The sequence below is a fragment of the Barbus barbus genome (assembly GCF_936440315.1).
Source record: "Barbus barbus genome assembly, chromosome: 40".
Classification (NCBI taxonomy): domain Eukaryota; kingdom Metazoa; phylum Chordata; class Actinopteri; order Cypriniformes; family Cyprinidae; genus Barbus; species Barbus barbus.
Genome location: NC_136718.1, coordinates 1,818,918 through 1,843,156, shown reverse-complemented (window position 1 = coordinate 1,843,156; position 24,239 = coordinate 1,818,918). Strand labels below are relative to the sequence as shown.

Below are 24,239 nucleotides of genomic sequence, written 5' to 3'. Positions count from 1 at the left end.
GGTGTGCTCAAAATATCGATTCTTAGATACATACCGATATAATAAAAAAAGATACAGTATCGATATTCTAGCCCTTAGTATCGATACTCCGCCCAGCCATTAGGGGGCGCAGCGGCACCCGCGAGTTTAAAAAAAACTCATGGAAAATGTTAAAGCAAGATGTAGCATTTAAGCGATTTCAAAGTGAAATATGTTATGGCAGTACATGGTGTCACAAAAAAGAATTATAAGAAGATTTAATAAGAAGTTAAGAATAAGAAGAAGAAGATTTTGTGCTTGTGTGAGCTCAGACTGTACCCTTGGAAAGTTAAATGTTGACTTGTGGTAATTTCCAGATTAATACAATTTGTGTACAATTAATCAGAGCACTTAAAGTTGCAAATATTTAAGCAAAATGCACTTTGTTATAATGCACTTTTGTCTTCATTAAATTGAAGAAAAATGCAGAGTTCTGTTTGTTGAGTAAATGTGTTCAGCATTAACTAATTGGCTCTGGCCCATGTATTTTTATTGAATCGTATCGAATCGTGTCACATTGTATCAAATCGTATCGAGACAGCTCTGTATCGAGGTACGTATCGAATCGTGACCTGTGTATCGAGGTATGTATCGTATCGCCAGGTTCTCCAAGGTATACAGCCCTAGTCGACAGCATGTTTAGTGTCCTGTCCCTTTAAGAGCTGCACGCATCTAATATACAGGCACGCATCTGTTTCTCTCTTAACTATTTACTTTCATTTTAGAGATAACCAACTGAGTCTGTATGTAAACCTTGTGTGTTTTGACAGTATTAGCGCAAAAGATAAGTTAGTTGAGTAATCAGGCGCTGTTAGACAGGCTTTTTAGTGCGCGTGCTTCAGGTGTATCCGCTCAGAATAAGCGCACGTCAGACCAGCGCGGGAATTAAACATTTAACCAGCAAGGCTTGTGTGCAAATAATGTACTTTTGCGATCGCGAATAAGTGCAGTGTCCTGTCAGAGTAACTCTACTGCTGTATGTGGTGTTGTACAGTATATAGAGACGGAGACCAGAACTGTATTTGATATAATGTGCGCTGCAGCACAATACTACCATATTTCTTCAAAAGCAGATCGCGTGGAGACATTTTTATCGTCCACGATCAGAAATCGTCATATCGCACACCCCTAAATGGCTGTAAGTCCATCAGTTTGCAAAGCTTTGAGAGCCTCACCTCATTGTCAATTTTTAGTGGCTTTTTGATGGCCTTGAATTTACAGCCATAAACCACAAAAAAAAGACAAAATGTTGGGATTGCTGAATGTTTTTAAGTAGTCCAGTTTAAAAAAAAATAAAATTCTTTTACACTTTTGCTGAAAAGTCAAAGTTTAAAAATAAATAATGAGAGTTTTTTTGTTCTGGTGTAAAACTGAAATGCATATAACCAGAATGCAGCTCTGAGTGATGGTGCTGTCCGTCTGTGAGGTCAGAAGTCAGAGAAACGGGCTATTTCAGGAGTAAGTGGATTAGGTGGTAAATCTCCAGCTGCTTTATTCACTCTTTGGCTTGATGTGAGCACAGAAAAGCAGAATTAACTCGGACGCTTGCAGGATATACAGCCAATCTGGATGGATCCGTAAGCTTTGCACTGTGAAGAAGATTGTGCATCTTAAAGGAAGACAAGATAGATGTTATAGTGTCATTTGCTTTTGATTCTTCCAACGAGCGAGTGTATGATTGAGGGGCAAGTTATCAATTCAGCTGTGGATTCGATGGAAGTAGATTTTCTCTAGCAGTTTTTGGGTGAGTAATAATTCTCATTCTCTAGTCTGAGACAATATCATTGAGCAGCAAATCCAATGTGTGCAGGTGAAATAATGCTGAATTAATTAAAAATGCAATTATGTTTTGTATGAAGACTTTAATATTATTATTATTATTATAGCCTTTATTTGAGAAGCTTTGGATGGCAGGAACATTTCACACCAAAAACAAAACCAAACTCTTGCATAAAGAAAGAAACCTGATTTTTATTTTTGCATTGTGAGAGTTAGACACTGCTATTCCATAATGTAGTTACCGTATTGCATCCAGATGTTTACTTTTTGAGGTTATTTTTAGTAGCAAATATTATTGTATTTTTTATTTAAATAAAAAAAAAAATTAAAGGTAATATTAGTTTTAATTAAACATATTATTTTTACATCAATAAGAACTTGTCATCAAATCAGCAAATTATGATTTCTGAAGGATCTTTTGACTGTGAAAAGTCAGCTTATTGTTTTTACTGTATTCCTGATCAAATAAATGCAGCTGTAATTGAGTATAAGCAACAACTGAAAATAAGTCTTACTGAATCTTTGACATCTGTAGTGCTAATTCATTTATTCTGTGCCCAAACAGATATTGCCATGGAGGAGGGAGTATCATGGACTTTGGTAAGAAATGGCCAAAACTTACAGCCACCTTATGAATAAAATGGTGTAATAGTCAACTAATAATCATCAGTACGATGTTACACTTTGTTTGACTTTGTCCTCTTGCCTTTTACATTTTAAAGACATTTAGAGTTCCTACTGTAATCAGTAAAACAACAAAGATTTCCTATGTCTACTTGTGTATTTGACATCTACAGGTCCTTCTAAAAAAATTAGCATATTGTGATAAAGTTCATTATTTTCTGTAATGTACTGATAAACATTAGACTTTCATATATTTTAGATTCATTACAACACAACTGAAGTAGTTCAAGCCTTTTATTGTTTTAATATTGATGATTTTGGCATACAGCTCATGAAAACCCAAAATTCCTATCTCAAAAAATTAGCATATTTCATCCGACCAATAAAAGAATGGCCATTATGTTCATTTATGCACTCAATACTTGGTCGGGAATCCTTTTGCAGAAATGACTGCTTCAATGCGGCGTGGCATGGAGGCAATCAGCCTGTGGCACTGCTGAGGTGTTATGGAGGCCCAGGATGCTTCGATAGCGGCCTTAAGCTCATCCAGAGTGTTGGGTCTTTCTGCCACACTTTTTCCTTCCCACAGACTTCCCACTGAGGTGCCTTGATACAGCACTCTGGGAACAGCCTATTCGTTCAGAAATGTCTTTCTGTGTCTTACCCTCTTGCTTGAGGGTGTCAATGATGGCCTTCTGGACAGCAGTCAGGTCAGCAGTCTTACCCATGATTGCGGTTTTGAGTAATGAACCAGGCTGGGAGTTTTTAAAAGCCTCAGGAATCTTTTGCAGGTGTTTAGAGTTAATTAGTTGATTCAGATGATTAGATTAATAGCTCGTTCAGAGAACCTTTTCATGATATGCTAATTTTTTGAGATAGGAATTTTGGGTTTTCATGAGCTGTATGCCAAAATCATCAATATTAAAACAATAAAAGGCTTGAACTACTTCAGTTGTGTTGTAATGAATCTAAAATATATGAAAGTCTAATGTTTATCAGTACATTACAGAAAATAATGAACTTTATCACAATATGCTAATTTTTTGAGAAGGACCTGTATATTGCAGAACTCATCAGTTGGGGAATGGTTTTGCTCACCGGAGGAGACTCTTCAGATCAGACTCTCCTTAGTTTCTAAGTAGATCATGTCTGTTTGATTCTTAAAGTGACGGGTTCCAGGGTTCCCAGAGCCAAATACACAATGGTTCGAGAGGCGCTGTGTTACGTGATCCCCTGCCATATGCAGTGCTCCATGGGGTGTGGTGGACCGGCCTGCAAGTACGAGGATCCTTCACACTGGAGTGAAGACGACCAGGCCATCAGAGGAATCTACTCGTCCTGGTACACGGCATGCACTTACACCTGTTTACTTAAACATGGCCTTTACCAAATGTGACCCTGGACCACAAAACCAGGTGTAAGAGTCAGTTTTTCCATATTTAGATGTATCCATGGAAGCTGAATAAACGATCTTTCCATTGATGTATGGTTTGTTATGATCGGACAATATTTGTCTGAGATACAACTATTAGAAAATCTGGAATCTGAGGGAGCAAAAAAATCTAAATATTGAGAAAATCTCCTTTAAAGTTGTTCAAATGAAGTTCTTAGCAATGCATATTACTAATCAAAAATGAAGTTTTGATATATTTACGGTAGGAAATTTACTAAATATCTTCATGGAACATGATCTTTACTTAATATCTAATGATTTTTGTCATAAAAGAGAAATGTATAATTTTGACCCATACAATGTATTGTTGGCTATTGCTACAAATACACCTGTGTTACTGATGACTGCTTTTGTGCTCAGGGTCACAAATAAGGTTAAGCCTCTGGCAGTCTTGTTGAGATCTCACAGCACATTTTTCTTTATGCCAAACAAGAGTTACAAAAAGAACGAGTTTCTTTCCTCCAAAAAGTTTCTTTCCTCTTCAGAAAGTCAAGCGATCATCAAAGGCTTGCTTTTACTTGATTTTACATCCCATGTCAAAATGTCAACTTTTAAGATTTTACTAGTTTTATGCAGTAACAGCATGTATGAATGGATTAGCCCAACTTATGGTTCCTCTTTTTCTTTTTAGGATCACTGAGAATCTGCTGGCCATGGCCCGCCCTTCCACTGAAATCATTAAAAAATTTGACATCATAGACCAGTTTTTGAGGTAAAACTGAAGATTGTAAAAAGAAAACTGGTTCTGTGGTATGTGTTTGGTACACGTTTATAATGACCTGTTTCGTCGTGTTCAGATGTGGTTTGAAGACAGTTATTAACCTCCAGTGCCCTGGCGAACATGCCAGCTGTGGAAACCCGCTGGATCCCGAGAGCGGCTTCACTTACCGGCCGGAGACATTGATGGAGGCTGGCAGTGAGTGACACTTTCTTTTTACACATTGTCTGATCCTGCCAGTTACTTTCAATATGTTTTTCCCCGTGTAATGTAAAGAATCTTCTTGACACATTGAGTAAAACAGTAGCTGCAGTTGTTCTTATGTTTTCAGGTTGTAAAGGTACTCTTGTTGCTCTATTTTAGTATATTTCTACAACTTTAGATGGAATGACTTTGGTGTGGCATCTCTCACATCCATCTTGGATATGGTGAAAGTCATGTCTTTTGCCATCCAAGAAGGAAAGATTGCTGTTCACTGTCATGCAGGGCTTGGCAGAACAGGTACAGTTCTGTTTTACATGTTAAAATATATCTATAATTTAATAAACATAGCTGATTTATAGGTTGCTGGTTTGATCCTAAGTTACAAGCAGCCATGATCTATTATTATTGTGTCCTCAAGCAGCACACTTAACCCGAGGTTACTCCAGAGGGATTTTCTGGATAATAATACTGCCGTAAGTCGCTTTAGTTAAAGGAGTCATGAACTGAGAAACAAAAATGCACTTGATCTTTTGACATACAAGAGGACATTGTACTATAAAATCTTCCTGTAAGATTCAGAACTCAAAGAAGATGCTGTGCGACTATATTGGATCCGACCGTAATATCGCAAGTCTTAAGTGTGAGTTTTTATTGTGGTCACTATTGCTTTCTCTGTTATTACAGATCGTTTGATATGTATTGAGCTATGCATTTTTAACAAATCACAGCAGCGTCCATCGTTGAAGGATGTAGGCTGTCAAACACACAACTAATTGCTAATCCTAGCAGTGGGCATTTAAATCCTAAATCCTAGAATTTACTTCTGAGTCTACAATCCTCCACGCATATTCAAACAGAGCTTCTGATGAGGGAGGTCAAAAACAGGACACAAAATGGCCTATTACTTCTAAATTATGACGTTTTTATAACATTATAAGTGGACCTCAGAGAACAGTACAAAATAAAAATAACAAAGGCAGTTCATGACCCCTTTAAAAGCATCTGCGTAAGCACTAACCATGCAGTGAGCACAAGCTTCTAAAAAAAGTGTTTTAAGATGTCAGGGTTGGTTTGAGCTATAGCATTATGGACAGCACTCCAGGTGACTCGAGTTCAAGCCCCAGCATGTGGTCCTTTTATTAACATACAGTGCCCTGCATAAGTATTGGAACAGTAAAGACAAAATTGCTCTGTTGGCTGTGGAGTCATTTGCAAATATGATTAAAAGATGAATATGAGACAAAACTACAGAATGTCACATTTTATTATTGGGTGATTCAACATAGATGTTTTACCAGCTAAGAAGTTCAGCACTTTTAGAGTTCATCCCTCTATCTGATGAGAGCATAAGTATTGGAGCAGTTGCCTCACAGGTCTTTCTAAGTGATCAGCTGTGTCCTGTTGCATTAATTCTTCAGATATTAAAAGCAGGGAATGTGTCGTATCAGTTATATCCATTACTTCTGTATTCTGAATCTTGCATTTGATGATGACACACAAACCAGGATGAAGATGAGGGAGATGACTTTGAGAGAAAAGCAAGCAATTTGGATGCTAAAAGAAAAGAGGAAGTCAATTAGAGCTCTAGCAAAAACAAAGGGCATGGAGAAATCAAGAGTTTGGAAACCACCAGCAACCAACAACAACCTGATCGGCTGAGAAAACAACAGTAGTTGATGACACACAAATCATAAAAGCTGTGAAAATGAATCCTAAAAGACGTGTCTGTAAAATCACCAACAACTTCCAGAAAGCTGGGTGATGCTCTGACAATCTACTGTCCTCAGGAGACTTTGACACAGAATTACAGATGCTACACAGCAAGATGCAAACCTCTGACCAGCACCAAACATAGAAAGACAAGAGTAGAGTTTGCAGAAAAGCACAAAGGTGAGCCAGAAGAGTTTTAGAACTGTGTTTATGGACCGATGAGACAAAGATGAACCTTTATCTAAGTGATGGGAAAGCACTAATGTGGAGAAAAAAAGGGAACTGCAAACGATCCCAAGCATACAGCCTCATCTGTAAAGCATGGTGGAGGTGGTGTCATGGCATGGGCATGCATGGCTGTCTCTGGAACAGGCCCTCTCATCTTTACTGATGACAGTAGCAGAATGAATTAGGAAGGGTACAAAACCATCTTTCCTACCAACATTCAAGAAAATGCCACCAGATTCATTGGGAAGTGCTTCATATTGCATCAGGACAATGACCCAAAACACCCTGCCAGTTCAGTCAAGGAATTTATAAGGGCAAAGAAATGGAAAGTCTTAGATTGCCCAAGTCAATCTCCAGATTTAAATCTGATTGAACATGAATTTCACCAGCTGGAGAGGAGAGTAAAGGCAGAAACTCACCAAAACAAGCAACAATTGGAATTGGCTTCATTAAAGGCTGGGAAAAGCATTTCAAAGGATGAGAGCAAGAGTCTGGTGATGTCTATGGGTCACAGACTCACTGCTGTGATTGTGTGCAAGGGATCTGCAACTAAATAATAGCTTTTAATCTTTTATATCTGCCTTATGTTCAAGTGTCCCAATACTTATGCTCACATCAATGAGTGGGATGAACTCTAAAAGTGCTGTTCTTTTTATTTGGTAAAACATGTATGTGTTGAAACGGCTAATAATAAAATGTGACATTCTGTTTTGTCTCATATTCATATTTTAATCATATTTGCAAATGTCTTGACTCCACAGCCAACAGAGCAATTTTGTCTTTATTGTTCCAATACTTATGCAGGGCACTGTATATGCATTTAGCAGATGATTTTATTGCATGAAAACATTTTTTTCAATTCATACTTTCTATGGGAATCAAACCCATGACCTTGGCATGCTAGTGCCATACTCTACTGTTCAAGCTACAGGAGTGCTTTCCTGATCCCTGTCTCTCCCTGACTGTCCTCTCAAATAAAGATGAAAAAAAAAACAGTTATCAGTCGTAGTAAACTACACTTAAATTTTTGCATCCAAATTGCAACATTACGATATGTACACTAGCTGGATACTGACTCTTTTTATGCGTTTTTGTCATAGGTGTGTTGCTGGCCTGTTTCTTGTTGTTCACCACACAGATGACAGCAGACCAAGCCATTCTGTTGGTTCGAAGCAAACGACCAAACTCGATCCAGACTAGAGGACAGCTCCAGTGCGTCAGGCAGTTTGCTCAGTTCCTGGTTCCGCTAAGGAACGTGTTTGCTAACGCTGAGCCTAGAGCGCCACCTGTAACCCTTTCACAATACTTAATCCGCCAGAAACATATACAGCACGGATACGAGGCTCGGAAGTTGAGATATGTGCCAAAGCTTGTCCCTCTCATCTGCAGACTATTACTGGACATCGCAGAGAATCGTCAGGTTATCGAGGAGGACGTTGTCGAGGTTCCTGACGCCACATCTATGGAAGAGAAACCTTTTAATGAGAATTCAATGTATCAGTTAAACAGAGAGATTTGGGGAAATGGGATGACTATGATTGGGCCACGTCTTCCAGGTCTACCCAGAGCCAATAGAGACAAAACACAACCTCTTTACTATGTCCGTAAGAGCCTCAGCTACAGCGAGTCTGACCTCCAGAGGTTAGCAGCGTCTTTAAACCTCTCGGATAACCCTCTTGGTGTTTTAGCCAGCATCCACTCAACTGCCTTTGGCAATCAGCTGGAAGCTTTCAGCTGTGTTTCTCAGACCTACGTCACGCCTTCTCTGGGGGCTTGTAAGGACAATCCCATCTACAGCTCAACCAGCAATATATGGGAGCTGAAAACACTTATGGACCAGATTGAAGGATCCCCACTGCTCAAAAACAGGAGGCAGTCTGTCCTGCAGCGAAGCCAATCTCTAGGCGTTTCAGATCATAAAAGCACCACGAGCATCGCTAGAATATTGTCCTTCTGGGGGAGAGACTGTAAGCAAAGTACTGACCCTGACGAGGCTCAACACAATGAAAAAGAGCATTTGGAGGTGCCCTTCATCACTGTCCAGTCCGAGTTGTCTCTGGAGTCGCGTTACCTCCTGGTGGCTCAGTCCCTTGCGGTAGACCTTGAGAAGGATGGAGAGAAGGAGCAAATCCAGAAGATGTCTACTTGGCAAGTAGGTACATGAACTGAATTTAATACTTTAAATACTTTCTTAGTAAATCAATGTTTATTCTTATATCTGTCTTTGGTTTTGGTGTGTTCCTTTTTGTTGGTGTTGCTTCATTTTTTTTTTTACTTTGTCTACTGTCATTTTTCAATTTGTCACATTCTCAATAAAATAAAAAAAACAAGTATTAAAGGATTAGTTCACTTCCAGAATATACATTTCCTGATAATTTACTCACCCCCATTGTCATCCAAGATCATCATGTCTTTCTTTTTTCAGTCAAAAATAAATTTGAGGAAAACATTCCAGGATTTTTCTCCATATAGTGCACCTCAGTGGTGGCCAACGATTTGAAGAAAGTCCAATCTGCAGTTTCAGTGCAGCTTCAAAGGGCTCTACACGATCCCAGCTGAGGAATATGGGCCTTATCTAACGATTGGTCATTTTCTAAAAAAACAAAAATAAACATTTATATTTTTTTAACCACAAATGCTCGTCTTACACTAGCTTGACCTCACGCATTGCGTAAAATCACGTTGGAAAGGTCACGTGTGATGTAGGCAGAAATACCAACCCAGTGTTTACAAAGCGAATGAGCAAAGACTAAATCAAATGCCCTTGACAAAAAAGGTAAAACAACGATGTCGGACGATTTTAAAGTAGGAGGAGAAAATCTGATGGAGTTCGGAACTACATCTGCCTACGTTATGCGTGACCTTTCCAACGTGATTAATTAACGTGAAGTCATCGCAGAGCTAGTGCAAGATGAGCATTTGTGGTTAAAAAGTATATACATTTCTAACTTTTTTTTTTTGTGTGAAAATGACCATTTGGCTAGATTAATACTCTTATTCCTCAGCTGGTATTGTGTAGAGCCCTTTGAAGCTGCATTGAAACCTTGATTTCTTCAACAAAATGTGAGTAAATTATCAGGAAATGTTTATTCTGGAAGTGAACTAATCCTTTAAAGTTATAGCAGGGTTTGGCAGCTCTGGTCCTGGAGGGCCACAGTCCTGCAGGGTTTACTTCAATCCCTAAGAGTTATGTGACGTGTAGCCAAGTATGGTAACCCATACTTGGAATTTGTGCTCTGCATTTATCTCATCCAAGTGCACACACCACGCCATTTTTGCTGCCTTCTGGGGGTTAGGTGTACCAAGGCGCTCTTCCACTGCACTGTACCACTCACTTTTGGGGGGGTTTCCACTGCGTACAGTAGCTTGTACCTTTTTAGTACCACCTCGGTTGCGGTTCCAAGTGAGCCGTACTGATGCTAAAATGTGACTTGTAAACTCTGCAGATCACTGATTGGTCAGAAAGAATAGTCACTACCAGCGTCATTGGATTTGCAACACAAGACACCCAACGCACTATTTAAATACCGTATTGACCCAAATATAAGATGTTTTTTTCTTGGAAATGCATCTGAAAAAACGAGGTCGTCTTATATTCAGGGTCTAGACTTTGACAAGTCAATAATACACCCACAACAATATGTGGCGCCAAATATGCGTAAAACGAGTGTGCCAAGAAATATGTATGTTGTAATGTTAGAACATTGAGAGTGAAAACAAAAGAAAAAGAAAAGATTATAGTGGCATGAGTCGTGACTGTCATGTTAGCCTGATGGGACCAAACTTCGTCTGTAAGGGATTTTAAAACATAAGACTGTACGAATATTTGAAGACTACAATAAGATTTCACTTCTGCTGTTAATGACTTTTTGCTAGGCTACTATGAGATGGATAGCCTAATTGATATGAAATGCAACAACTTGAAAAATGCAACGGCTGTATCGTGGTCTGTAAATCATGTGGCAGCACAACTATAATGATCAGACTATTTCCCACCCACTTTGAAGCGGTGCTAAACTGCAGTGGAAAAGCAAACCAAGCCAGAGTAAAGCAAAGCGAGCCGAGCCCTATTAGTCATGGGTTGGAGGGTGAAAGAGACCAATGTTCATTCACTCCTCCCACCTACAGTTCATGTCAGTACTGAGAATCGAACCAGTGTCCTTCAGGTTACAAGTCCAAAACTTTAACCATTAGGCCACAACTACCCTTGATCAAACACATTTGAAAAGTCCAACCGAACTGCTTGGAAATAACAGGCAGGTGTGTTTGATTAGGGACAGAACTAAACACTGCAGGACAATGGCCCTCCAGGACTGAAGTTGTCCATCCCTGGTCTAGGGTGTGTTTGAGGAGCAGAGTGTCTTCAGGAGCTTCGAGTCAAGTCAAGTCACCTTTATTTATATAGCGCTTTTAACAATACAGATTGTGTCAAAGCAGCTTTACAGTATCAAATAGGACAATAGTGTGTCGGTAATGTAAAAGGACAGTAGTAAACACTCAATTTTCAGTTAAAAGCAGTTCATTATTGAATTCAGTGATGTCATTGTCCAGCTCAGTTCAGATTATATAGTATCTGTGCAATCAAGTCGACGATATCGCTGGAAATGAAGTGTGTCCAACTGAGCAAGCCAGAGGCGACAGTGGCAAGGAACCAAAACTCCCTCTGTGACAGACTGGAGGAAACACCTTGGGAGAAACCAGGCTCAGTCGGGGGGGCAGTTCTCCTCTGGCCAGACGAACCAGCAGTTCAATTCCAACTGCAGCAAAGTCAGATTGTGTAAAGGACTCATCTGGTTCCAGTGGTCTTGTCCCGATGGCCGTCTAGGTGACGAGGTCTTCACTGGGGATCTGTCTCTGGTGCTCATCTCGGTGTCCTGGTCTCCGCTGACATTCAGGGCTGTAGAGGTCATCTCTAGGTGCTGATCCACCATCTGATCTGGATACAGTCTGGATCTGGGTGGCTACGGTGACTTGAATTGAATTGAATTTATTTATTTGATCAGGGACAATGCACAAAAAAACATTAGTCTAAAAAAGAAGAGATGTCATGTGCCAGGTTATAGCAAAAAATGCTAATTTCCACCCGCAGTCCCTGGACAGGTTGATATTATACTTACACAAATTCATAAAATATATACAAAATAATACATGGAAGCATTACTTCACTCACATCATAAAAATACTCTCCACTTCAGGAATCTATCACTCACTTACTCACAATTTACACCATTCATATCACAGACATTCAGTGTGTACAGACTGGAGGAAACACCTTCATTAATTAGGTCAACCACTTTTTGATAAACCATAAAAATAACAAGTGACCTCGGAATAAGAGAGAAACAGACTAATATTAGCGTAGATGCCATTCTTCTAATGTAGTAACAAGTACATCAGGTGTTTTGGGAAGTGTTCCCAGTTCTGGTTGACCTAATTAATGAAGCCTAACAATCTTCTAATGACTTTTAATATTAGAAACGTATTAGTGTGTTATGTGTAAGCCAGGTTAAAGAGATTATAAGGGTTTTTAATCTAGATTTAAACTGACAGAGTGTGTCTGCTTCCCGAACAGTGTTAGGTAGATTGTTCCAGAGTTTGGGCGCTAAATAGGAAAAGGATCTCCCGCCCGCAGTCGATTTTGATATTCTAGGTATTATCAAATGGCCAGAGTTTTGAGAACGCAGCAGACGTGGAGGACTATAGTCAAGTCACCTTTATTTATATAGCGCTTTTAACAATACAGATTGTGTCAAAGCACAATCTGTATTGTTAAAATACTATAATGTGATAAGAGCTTGCTTAAGTACTGAGGAGCTAAACCATTCAGGGCTTTATAAGTAATTAACAAGATTTTAAAATCCATACGATGTTTGATGGGGAGCCAGTGCAGTGTTGACAGAACCGGCTAATATGGTCGTACTTCCTGGTTCTAGTAAGGACTCTAGCTGCTGCATTTTGGACCAACTGTAATTTGTTGATCGAGTGTGCAGAACAACCACCCAATAAAGCATTACAATAGTCTAACCTTGAGGTCATAAACGCATGAATTAGTATTTCTGCATTTGACGTTGAGAGCATAGGTCGCAATTTAGATATGTTTTTGAGATGGAAAAATGCAGTTTTACAAATTTTAGAAACATGTTTTTCGAAGGAGAGATTGCTATCAAACAGCACACCTAGGTTCCTAACTGATGAAGAAGAATTGACAGAGCAGCCGTCAAGTGTTAGATAGTATTCTAGGTTATTACATGTGGGGTTTTTAGGTCCGATAATTAACACCTCTGTTTTTCCAGAATTTAGCAGTTTCTGAAATTATTTAGAGTTTAGTGTTGAATATGAGATGTTAAAATATCCAAAGTTCGTTAAAAAAAAATTTAAACTTGGTGGCGTGTCTGATTAAAATACTGGAAGAAACACCTTTACTCTCTTTTATTCCACTGAAGTGAAGAATCACAAATCTTTAGCAGTTGACATGACATGCAGTTCACAAATTCATATGGAGCAGGACTACCATGATGGACATGATGAACAGGATGGTTTTAGGTCACTACAAACAATATACAAACTCATACAAACAACTCATCAATAAACATCAATATTGTACTCAATACAAATAAGGATTCAATATCTAAACAATTCAAATAAACAAGTTCAAACTATACAATTGGCAAACAAACCAACTTAAACGCATCCTAAGGAAAGGACTCAAAGGACATGGTTGGGTTTCCATTCAAACACCCAAACCTCACCAATGCAAAAGGGACAAAGGAAGGAAGTGAGGTCTATTTATACACCTTAACCAGGGGAATATGGGTAATGCAGTACACCATATATGGAGTTCACCCTAAATGTAGTTTATTACGAATTGTGGGAGATGTAGTGCAAAGAAAAGAAGACAAATTTGAAAAAGGAAATGAGTCAAATTCACAACATTTGGAATTTCAGAATTTAGCAATTTGTTCAGAATTCAGACCTCCCACACCTCCAGACATGAGTGTCCATCATTGCTGCATTGTTTTTGGGATACCTGCTCCATTTTAGAGGGAACTGCTCCACAATTGGCTTCACTTAGTGTCTGTTTACACTAAGTGCAAATAGCCCGCCTTGTTGGCAGAGGCCATTTACTTAACTCCACCCATCAACGTGTGATCGGAGCTCGTCAAAAATACAACAAACAATCGCTTTACCATCAGCTCCAGTGGCATAGATGATAAAACATGTGTCGTAATCATTATTGGCATGATGACCTGGGTCTGAATCGGCCTTTCGCCTTTTTTTCTTCTACCTTTTGAAATTTCATATCGCATCGGAAAGGCATTTATTTTCAATAAAAATTAAGGAAATAATCAAAAAGTTGAAAATAAAGTATCAGGCAGTGTTAGGGAGAGTTTATATTGTCCTTGATAAGGTGGCATCCATTTAATAATTTGAATTAAAATGATAATTTACACTATTATTGCATACTGTTTTATAATGTACTGTAATACTGAGGCGCAGATATAATTGCCACTATTTGCAATTTGTTAAAATATCAGGATTTTCTGCTATTTATACTGTGTAAAAAGCATATCTCTAAAAAAATACTGCTATTTCCACATAGTGTATGCCATTTTCACTTAGTGCAAATAACCGCTGCCTTTACTGTATATCCCATCAGATTTGGAGCGTCGATCTTGGGGTCTTCGTGACCTGAATCTAGGTTTTGGTGTATGGTCTCAGATAAGACTGGTCTTTTCCCACTGTTCTTCAGGAGATGCCACTGGCTCTTCACCATTTTAGAGAGGTTGCATGACTGAATGGCTTCTTAGTTCTGAGATAGGTTCAAATAAACGTTTGGGAGGAACATATTTATTTAATCTGAGCAATCCAGACGAACCACAAGCCAAACCTCCACTTCATTAAAGATTACATGAACATGTGAATTTAGAAAAGGCTGAACTGATAGTGGCATTTAACGTGTTATATAATGCTTAATCTAGTTGGTGAACCAACGGGTCAGGGGTTTATGTGGTCTGCTGTTGGCATCTCTGCATCCCAGTCCTTTCAATGACTTTAGCATGTGACGTTTTAGTCTGTCTACTGAAGACAGGCAGCTCTGCATGAGGGACTTAGTTGTTGTCTTCTCAGGCTAAACAACAATCTCTTCACATCATATAGAAAATCTGACCTAAGCTTTCTGAGTGTAAGATTGGTACATTTGTTCATTCTTCTCGCAGGCCGATCTTAATCGCCAAGGTGCGTGGGAGCGACTGTGTTTGGAGAAAGATCCATTCATTCTGTCTGGAATCATGTGGTCCTGGCTGGAGCAGCTCAAAGAGCCAATCATCTCAGATCATGATGTTCACACACTAAAAGAGACCCATCAGGACCCCCAAACTGTGCTCAATTGCCTAGATAGGGTAAGACTTAAATATCAAATCTGTTCTTTCAAACTTTCCTAACGTTAGATAACTTGGTATGGTTCAATATTACTAACAAGAGACATTTCATGAGTACATTTTAATTTTGTTCCATGATGTGAATGTATTCTTATTACCATCTTCAGGCTTCAAGAGAAACGGTGATGTGCATTCTGGACTGTTTCGCTCATTTATTGACAACACCTGAGGAAATCGAGAGTGCTTTTCTGGAGCGAGCGGCAAAAGCTTTCACAAAGGTACTGTGTGTCATTCTGAGATGTCCTGAAATGGTTAAATTAATACTTTTATTTACCGTGGTGCTCTCTTTAGATGAAAAACACAGACGGGGAGAAGAGCGTCCACAAAATCATGAAAGGGGTCTTGAAGCTTGTTCTGCATCGTCTGAGGTTGGCTGCCATGAACGAGTTTGAGGTCTAACACATGCAACAATCACTAAACTACAGTTCACTACAAAGAGAATGAGTTTATTTCCATCCGTGTCCACCATCAAAGACAAGCTCTACACATCTGCTGCTGCAGTTTCTTTGGTTGCTCGGTTCAGATGAAGAATCCAGCATGGCATTTATTCCACAGATAGACTGAATTATAATGGTCCCATCTGTAGAAGTTGGAAAATGTGTTTTACATGGTAAATTATTTGATGTAAAAGAAATACCATACACTGTATATTATGTGCCATAGTGCTAATACTTGAAAGCATTGCAACTGAAACCGCTCATTTTTGTACCATGTTTGTACAGTTATTTGTAATAAAATAGATTGCACACTACTAGAAATGAAAACTTCACACCTCAATGCTAATGTAAAATGAAGATGAAGGCTAAGGTTTGGTTTTATTGCAAGGAAGAATTAGTTATATTTTTCTGCATAGGTAGGAATATTTGCAAAAAATAATATTAGTTTCTGTTTTCATTGTATCATTAATGTAAGAGCATCTTTGGCACGATCATGCTATACATGGTCAGTAAGTACAAAAGATCTGAATACGTCTGGTGGTTTTAGGTCAGAAATCAAAGGTATAAGCCTTCAGAACATCGTTCCCATCCACTGACTCCACAGAGGCCACAATACTCGAATAATCACAGGCAACGTTGGTGAATCCCCTGGAAAATATATAAAAAGGGTCAATTTACCTGTCAAAACATTGTGCGTGTAAAACTGCACCATGCCAGTGTGGGCGACAACGCTGTACCTGGATCTTGTGAAGGAGCCTCCGAGCAAGTGATACTGGCTCTCGAGTGTAAGCCCATGCTCTGAGTCATTTCTCCAGGTCAGTATTCTCAGAGACAGGTCACGAGAGGCTGTCACCACCCGAAAACTGTCCTGCGAGATCAGCACAATGCATCTTTAGAAGAGAAACCATTCACCGGGAGAGTTTTGATATTGAATGTTCGATCAGCTTACCACACAAAGAGCAGTGATTGGCTGTAAATGGTCTTCAAAACTAGCGACGAGTTCTCCTTTAAATGTGTAGACCTTCAGATGGTTTCCGTCTGTAACTAGAAGAGTGCTGCTCCCTCTCGCCTCGAGAATGACGTCCGAACGATGGCTTAGCGTCACCGGAAAAGAGGCGACTTGCTGAGCTAAAACGAGAAGGTATGACACGCTGTATCAGCAAAGTTTATTGCATCGTTCGGAATACATTTGTAATTTGTAGGTGTGTACAAAAATATAAATAAAAAATTTAGAAATTTAATTTTTTTAAAATTTAGATTTATACATCATCTAAAAGCTGAATAAATAAGCTTTGCATTGATGATATAAGACAATATCTGGCTGAGATGCAACTATTTGAAAATCTGGAATCTTGAGGGTGCAAAAAAATCTCCTTTAAAGTTGTTCAAATGAAGTTCTTAGCAATGCATATTACTAATCAAAAATTAAGTTTTAATTTATTTACCGTAGGAAATTTACAAAATATCTTCATGGAACATGATCTTTAATGTTCTAATGATTTTTGGCATAAAAGAAAAATGAATCATTTTGACCCATGCCCTTGTTGGCTATTGCTACAAATATACCCCAGCGACTTAAGACTTAAGGGAGCAATACATTTTTAAGACCAACCTTGTATTTCCTTCTTGTATTTGGATTCTTTCAAGTTCAGGTCAAAGACTGAGAGTGTTTTGTTGTTGAAGCGTCCGTCAGAATGGATGAGTGCGAGCCGAGCGGGTTGAGACGGGAGAAACACGGCGGCACAACAGCCAGCGACCGGCAGACTCTGACTCAGACTGTCCTCATCTTCAGCAGGGAAACACACTCTCTCACTGCAGAAAACCTCCCCAAACACACACCAGGTGACATTCAGTTCAAAATCAACTAAATCAGGTGTCTGTAATGCTATAGTTATGAATAATGTGATGCAGGGATGACAAATTATTGTAGGCCCAGAGAGGAGTTTTAGCACTTCGACCTGAACTCAGTGGCTTTTTTGAATGACTTTTGAACACAAGCTCATGGTCTTTTCACGTTTTATTCTACAGCATAAAATTCATCAATAAAAACCAGAAATATACTCACTAGTCACTTTCACTTTTGTGTTTAAAATCATGCTCCTGCAAACCATTCAAACTCAAACTTGCAGGAAAAAGGTTTTTATATGTTTATTTTTTTTTAAATAAAGACTGAAAGAGCTGTAAAAGTTTAAAGATGGTGATGTTAAAGTCATGTGACCATGGTGTAGTTTGTTCATAGTCTATATTTGTTTTATATATAGTCTACTTGTTTATATTTCTTTAATTATGGCAACTGTATTTATGCTACAAAATTCATAGAAGTTGTGTTTATGAACAAAATGCTTAAGAAAAATATTGTTGTTGGTCACTTATTAAAGTGGCTATTAAATCCACAGCACTGCAAAATCAAATAAAAATAACAGTACATTTTAATGACTAGAAGTAATTAAATATACGTTTTGGAGGTTATCACTAAATATTTCACACACACATATTCATATCCAAAGTGTCTCAATCACAGTGATTGCGATGAATAGTGTACTTTCTTCCACCGAGTATTTGACTATTAAAATATTATTATTATTTGAGAAATGAAGCTGCAATTACACACAGTACCTGTAGTTTCTGCAGAACTACACATCACATGGCAGCTCTGTTTGAAAGGTTTATATGGTTTTATTTCCTGAACTGCTCTGTTTCACATCTACTCCAACAATGAACTGGACTGAAACCAGTTTTGGGAGCGTTTGCCTTACCTTTGGGCTCAAGTCAAAATTTTCTTTGGAGGCTGCGAGTATCCATTTTTTATCTGGTGATGAGCGGAGGAGGTTTAAACTGAAGGAGTCGCACACCATGTGCCTCGAGACTTCAGACAGCGCAGGGCAAGTCAAGACCACCAGAGACCCTACAGCAGATCCCACCTAGAAATACAAGATTTGCACTTCGGCACATACTACACACTCAGCTAAATCTGTTTAGACACTTCCAGTCAAACAGTAAGATGTGTTATGTTTTTAAAGAAGTCTCTTCTGCTCCCCAAGCCTGCATTTATTTCATCCAAAGTACAGCAAAAACAGTAGCATTGTGAAATATTGTCACTATTTAAAATAACTGCTTTCTATTTGAATATATTCTAAAATGTAATTTATTCCCGTGATTTCAAAGCTGTATTTCCAGCATCATTAGTCCAGTCTTCAGTGTCACATGATCCTTCAGAAATCATTATAATATACTGATTTACTGCTCAAGAAACATTTATTATTATGATGTTAAAAACAGCTGAGTAGAATTTTTTCGGGTTTCTTTGATGAAGAGAAAGTTCAGAAGAACAGCATTTATCTGAAATAGAAATCTTTTGTAATAATTATAAATGTCTTTATCATCAATAAAATATTATACTGACTCCAAGCTTTTGAATGGTGTAGTGTATAATGTTACAAAAGCTTTTTATTTCAGATAAATGCTGATCTTTGGATCTTTCTGTTCATCAAAGAATCCTGAACAAATGTACTCAACTGTTTTAAATATTGATCATCAGCAAATCAGGATATTATTATCATTTCTGAAGATCATGTGACACTGAAGTAATGATACTGAAAATTCAGCTTTGTTCACAGAAATAAATTACATTTTAGAATATATTCAAATATAAAGTAATACAAATATTTCACAATATTACTGCTTTTGCTATATTTTGGATCAAATAAATGCAGGCTTGGGGAGCAGAAGAGACTTCTTTAAAAACATAAAAAATCTTATGATCAAAAACATTTGAGTGTTAGTGTACATGATAGCGTACCATGAGGAACGAGCTGTCTTTGTTGTTGAATGAGAGCAGCGTGGTCTTAGAGAATCCAGACTGGAAGCAGGCCACCTCCTCTCCAGTCGCACCCTTCCAGGTTTTGATTGCTCCTGTGCCGTCAGACGTGACAACAACAGACTGCCTCGGATCAACTGTGATGTCCTGCATGGGGCTCTGAGCAGGGCTTGACCATACATTAACACCCTGCATGGAATATCAAATGACATGATGAATCTTTCCTTGAAATATGTCCCAGACAGGCCTCTCTCGAGATCCAGCACACTTTGCTGAGGTCTCTGCCACATGCAGAAGGAAGCCTGTGGTACCTTGTGAATGTCCCATGCTTTGACTGTGCCGTCTGTAGATGCACTGCAGACCACTGGAGTCTGCTTCCAAACATCTGAGCAGCCGTCATTTCCAACCAGGTATTCAAAACCAACAACCCTGCCTGTGCAATCACAGAAAGACTCCTGATGTTATTTATACCAGCGTTACAGCTACACCGCATGCATCATTAGGCATGTTGATATTCTGATCATATTTTTTTTCCAAGCACATTTTACCAATTCCAAATCACATTAATCTTAATGAGTACTATTCATTTTGTATTTAATAATTTACAAGTGATATATAATTGTCCATGAAGGCTGTGCAGAATCATTATCTTTTACAGATAAAATGAGCCAAAAGTCAAAACATTATTCAATCCCTATGAGAAATATTCAAAGATAATGCAATAAAAGAAATGACACAATACAATTATTTCTTCATTTTTTTGCAGTTAACGTGTCTTTTCTTCTCCACCTGTTTTTTTCTGACCCTGCTGACCCAATGATCATTCCTTAACTTTGCAAATTCTGTATTGCATTAGTTTTGAATATTTCTCATGGGCATTGAATAATTTTTGACTTTTCAGTCTGTGCTTGGAAAAACTATGATCAGAATATCAAGGTGCCTAATAATAATTCTGCACGTGGTGTATATGTTTGCTGAGCTCTTGAGGATGAGGTCTCTTGCCTTTATGGCCTCGGAGGCTTTTGCAGGTGTAGTCCGCACATGACCTGCCTGTTTTCATCTTCATCTCCAGGTGAGAGCGGCGCAGGTAATAAGCCTTCCACGAGTGTGTTCCCGTGTCCGAGAGGAGCTGGGAAACATTGCAGAAACTCCATCTCTGCAGACACATTCTCCTGCACAAGGATTTGTTCTTAAGAGTCTCGTCAGAACAAAATGGTGTAAAGAACAAGGTTTAAAGCGAAATCAGCATCATAAGATAAATGCATTTTGCCTGTACAGATCATTATCTCTAGTGACTTACCTCCACAACCAAGGCGTCTCTGCAGCATGATACCACTCCTAAACAAAAAGTGTATTTTCATGTATTTTGTTAGGGGTCCAAAAGTCTGATCGCTAGTGAAAATGCTTATATTTTTCTCAATATATATATATATATATATATATATATATATATATATATATACACACGTATATATATCATGTGTATATGTGTGTGTATATATATATATCATGTGTATGTGTGTGTATGTGTGTGCTGACGGGCCAGGCTGCCGGGCCGTCGAATCCCCCAGAAGCACCGGGAACCTAGGAGATGGAAGGAGGGGAGCGAGTGCGGCCACCGGACTCCGCCCCTTCCCTGGACCCTTCCCTTCTGAACACTACCCTCCTTCACTAGCCCCGCGGCACAGCGAGGACACCAGGTTCCCCATTCCTTTGGACACTTTATTTTCCCTGGACACTTTATTTTACCTTTTTATTGTTTAATAAAAACCTCTCCGAGGCTTGACGCCACACCCACTGTGTCTGTCGTTTGCTCCTCCCGCCACAATATATATATCATGTGTATGTGTGTGTATATATATATATCATGTGTATGTGTGTGTATATATATCATGTGTATGTGTGTGTATATATATATCATGTGTATGTGTGTATATATATATCATGTGTATGTGTGTATATATATATCATGTGTATGTGTGTATATATATATCATGTGTATGTGTGTGTATATATATATCATGTGTATGTGTGTATATATATATCATGTGTATGTGTGTGTATATATATCATGTGCATGTGTGTGTATATATATATATCATGTGTATGTGTGTATATATATATCATGTGTATGTGTGTGTATATATATATCATGTGTATGTGTGTGTGTATATATATATCATGTGTATGTGTATATATATATATCATGTGTATGTGTGTATATATATATCATGTGTATGTGTGTGTATATATATATCATGTGTATGTGTGTGTATATATATATATATATATATCATGTGTATGTGTGTATATATGTGTATGTGTGTATATATATATATATCATGTGTATGTGTGTATATATGTGTATGTGTGTGTATATATATATCATGTGTATGTGTGTGTATATATATATATCATGTGTATGTGTGTGTGTGTATATATATATATATATATATCGTGTGTATATATGTGTATGTGTGTGTATATATATATCATGTGTATGTGTGTATATATATATATATATATCATGTGTATGTGTGTGTATATATATCATGTGTATGTGTGTGTATATATATATCATGTGTATGTGTGTATATATGTGTATGTGTGTATATATATATATATCATGTGTATGTGTGTGTATATATATCATGTGTATGTGTGTGTGTGCATATATAATGTGTATATGTGTGTGTGTGTGTGTGTGTATATATATATATTATGTGTGTATATATATATACCATGTGTATATGTGTGTATATATATCATGTGTGTGTGTGTGTGTATGTGTGTGTGTGTATATATCATGTGTATATGTGTGTGTATATATATATATATATGTGTATATGTGTGTGTGTGTGTGTATATATCATGTGTATATGTGTGTGTGTGTGTGTGTGTGTGTGTGTGTGTGTGTGTGTGTGTATATGTCATGTGTATATGTGTGTGTATATATATCATGTGTATATGTGTGTGTATATATATCATGTGTGTGTGTGTGTGTGTGTGTGTATATCATGTGTATATGTGTGTGTGTATATATATCATGTGTATATGTGTGTGTATATCATGTGTATATGTGTGTGTGTATATATATCATGTGTATATGTGTGTGTATATATATATATCATGTGTATATGTGTGTGTATATATATATATCATGTGTATATGTGTATATATATATATATATATATGTTCACATGCAAATGGCATGTTTCTTAGTGTCAATATTCCAGTAATCAGGCATCATTATTTATTTATCCAGTAGCAGCATATATATATATATATATATATATATATATATATATATATATATGATATAGGCCTATATTATAACCTTTGCATCACTAATAAGTTCCAATCACTACCCAGTTGTTTAATGTGTAAAGCGATGTGGTTTTATATATGTAGAGAGAGAGAGAGAGCATGCAATCATAATAAATCCTCTCAAGCTTCATCTGAATCAGGAGATCTGCGCTATTCAGTGTCGCTTACCTTACAGACTGTGGATGCTCTGATTAAATCTTCCTCATGAAGAAGAGAGAAAACACCGATCAGACAGTCCAGAGGTAAGCTTTGGCACATCTCCATCGTTTCTCCTCTGAGCTCAGTCAACACCGCCGAGGTACTTCCGGTTTCGCGGTGACGTCATCGCGACGGCATGCCCTCAGGGACACGTGATTACGTAATTTTCTACCGTAAATATATCAAAACTTCATGTTTTATTAGTAATATGCATTGCTAAGAACTTCATTTGGATTTTCTCAATATTTAGATTTTTGTTTGCACCCTCAGATTCCAGATTTTCACACAGTTGTATTTATTCACCTTTCATATGATGTATAAATCTCAATAAAAAAAACACTTATGACTGGTTCAAGGTCACATTTAATCATATCTCACAAATATTAAACCGACTGAAATGTTGTCATTAAAGTCTCTGAAATTAGCCTAGAACGAAACACAGTCTACTGCACATGTTAACAGTATTTAATATGTTATTATTGTCATTATTTTTTCAGCTTTGATCAAACGCTGTTTTTAAAGTAAACACTGTGTACAGTGCAGCGATTAAAGAAAATAAAAGTAAATATGTATTAGCAGAGAATTGGTTTCTATGATGTATAATATGGCCCCGAGTTCTCCTGCATGCGCGCGCGACAGGACAGTGGCGCAGCGGTAGCGTGATGGACACTGAACCCAGAGGGCGATGGATCGAAACCATCCTCTGCTAGCTCAACATTTTGCTGTTACTAATTCAACTGGTTAGAGAGCTGATATACTACCAATCTTTGGAGCATTATCATGCTTAATGCATTTCTTCTCAGTTAAAATGTCATTAAAGTACATCTATCAGACAAAATCAGATAGTATGACACTATAACACCATAAAAGTTCATCTAAAATCGAAAAAAAAAAAAAAAAGTTCATCTAAAATCCAAACATGCTTAATTTGGCACATAATGCAGATTATATGGGTAACTAATATATGGGTGTTATTTTATTTTAGTATCGTTTATGTACTATTATAATTTTGTTAATATTTTTAATTTGATTTAGTTTTTATGTTTTGTTGTTTATTTTAGTTAAAATTGTAGGATGTTGTTCTATTTATTTTTCAGTAGGTATAGGTCTACAATAAGTTTTTATTAAGTTTAAGTTTTTAAATTTGGTTTATTTTTATTTATTTTAACATAAAGTGAAGGAAAATGTTGCCTTGGGAACTAGCTGCAGTAAAATACTTTTTAACATTTTTTTTTCAGTGAATTCAGTAATTTTGCAAGTAATGTTTTCATGCTTTTAGTTTTAATGA

At 37.6% G+C, this 24,239-nt stretch overlaps 2 protein-coding genes across 3 annotated transcripts; one reads left to right on the top strand and one right to left on the bottom strand.

The window, feature by feature from the left end:
• Positions 1-1,515: 1,515 nt before the first annotated feature.
• On the top strand, positions 1,516-15,925 carry LOC306859437 (protein tyrosine phosphatase domain-containing protein 1-like). Its single transcript, XM_079400455.1, has 10 exons — positions 1,516-1,762; positions 2,363-2,397; positions 3,588-3,762; positions 4,506-4,586; positions 4,672-4,790; positions 4,956-5,093; positions 7,835-8,886; positions 14,951-15,133; positions 15,280-15,390; positions 15,464-15,925. The coding sequence occupies exons 2-10, from the start codon at positions 2,388-2,390 to the stop codon at positions 15,569-15,571; spliced, it is 1,977 nt and encodes a 658-aa protein (XP_079256581.1). The 5' UTR covers positions 1,516-1,762; positions 2,363-2,387; the 3' UTR covers positions 15,572-15,925.
• On the bottom strand, positions 13,145-23,087 carry LOC306859438 (F-box/WD repeat-containing protein 12-like). Of its 2 annotated transcripts, XM_079400457.1 has the most exons (11): positions 22,922-23,087; positions 20,727-20,764; positions 20,429-20,598; positions 19,738-19,859; positions 19,409-19,615; positions 18,366-18,530; positions 17,222-17,432; positions 16,559-16,737; positions 16,347-16,477; positions 16,142-16,257; positions 15,225-15,752 (listed from the first exon to the last, which is right to left on the bottom strand). In XM_079400457.1, the coding sequence occupies exons 1-10, from the start codon at positions 23,015-23,017 to the stop codon at positions 16,158-16,160; spliced, it is 1,419 nt and encodes a 472-aa protein (XP_079256583.1). In that variant the 5' UTR covers positions 23,018-23,087; the 3' UTR covers positions 15,225-15,752; positions 16,142-16,157. The 2 variants fall into 2 exon arrangements, with proteins under 2 accessions (XP_079256582.1, XP_079256583.1); XM_079400456.1 differs by having other exon boundaries at positions 13,145-16,257; positions 22,922-23,073.
• Between the last annotated feature and the right edge of the window lie 1,152 nt (positions 23,088-24,239).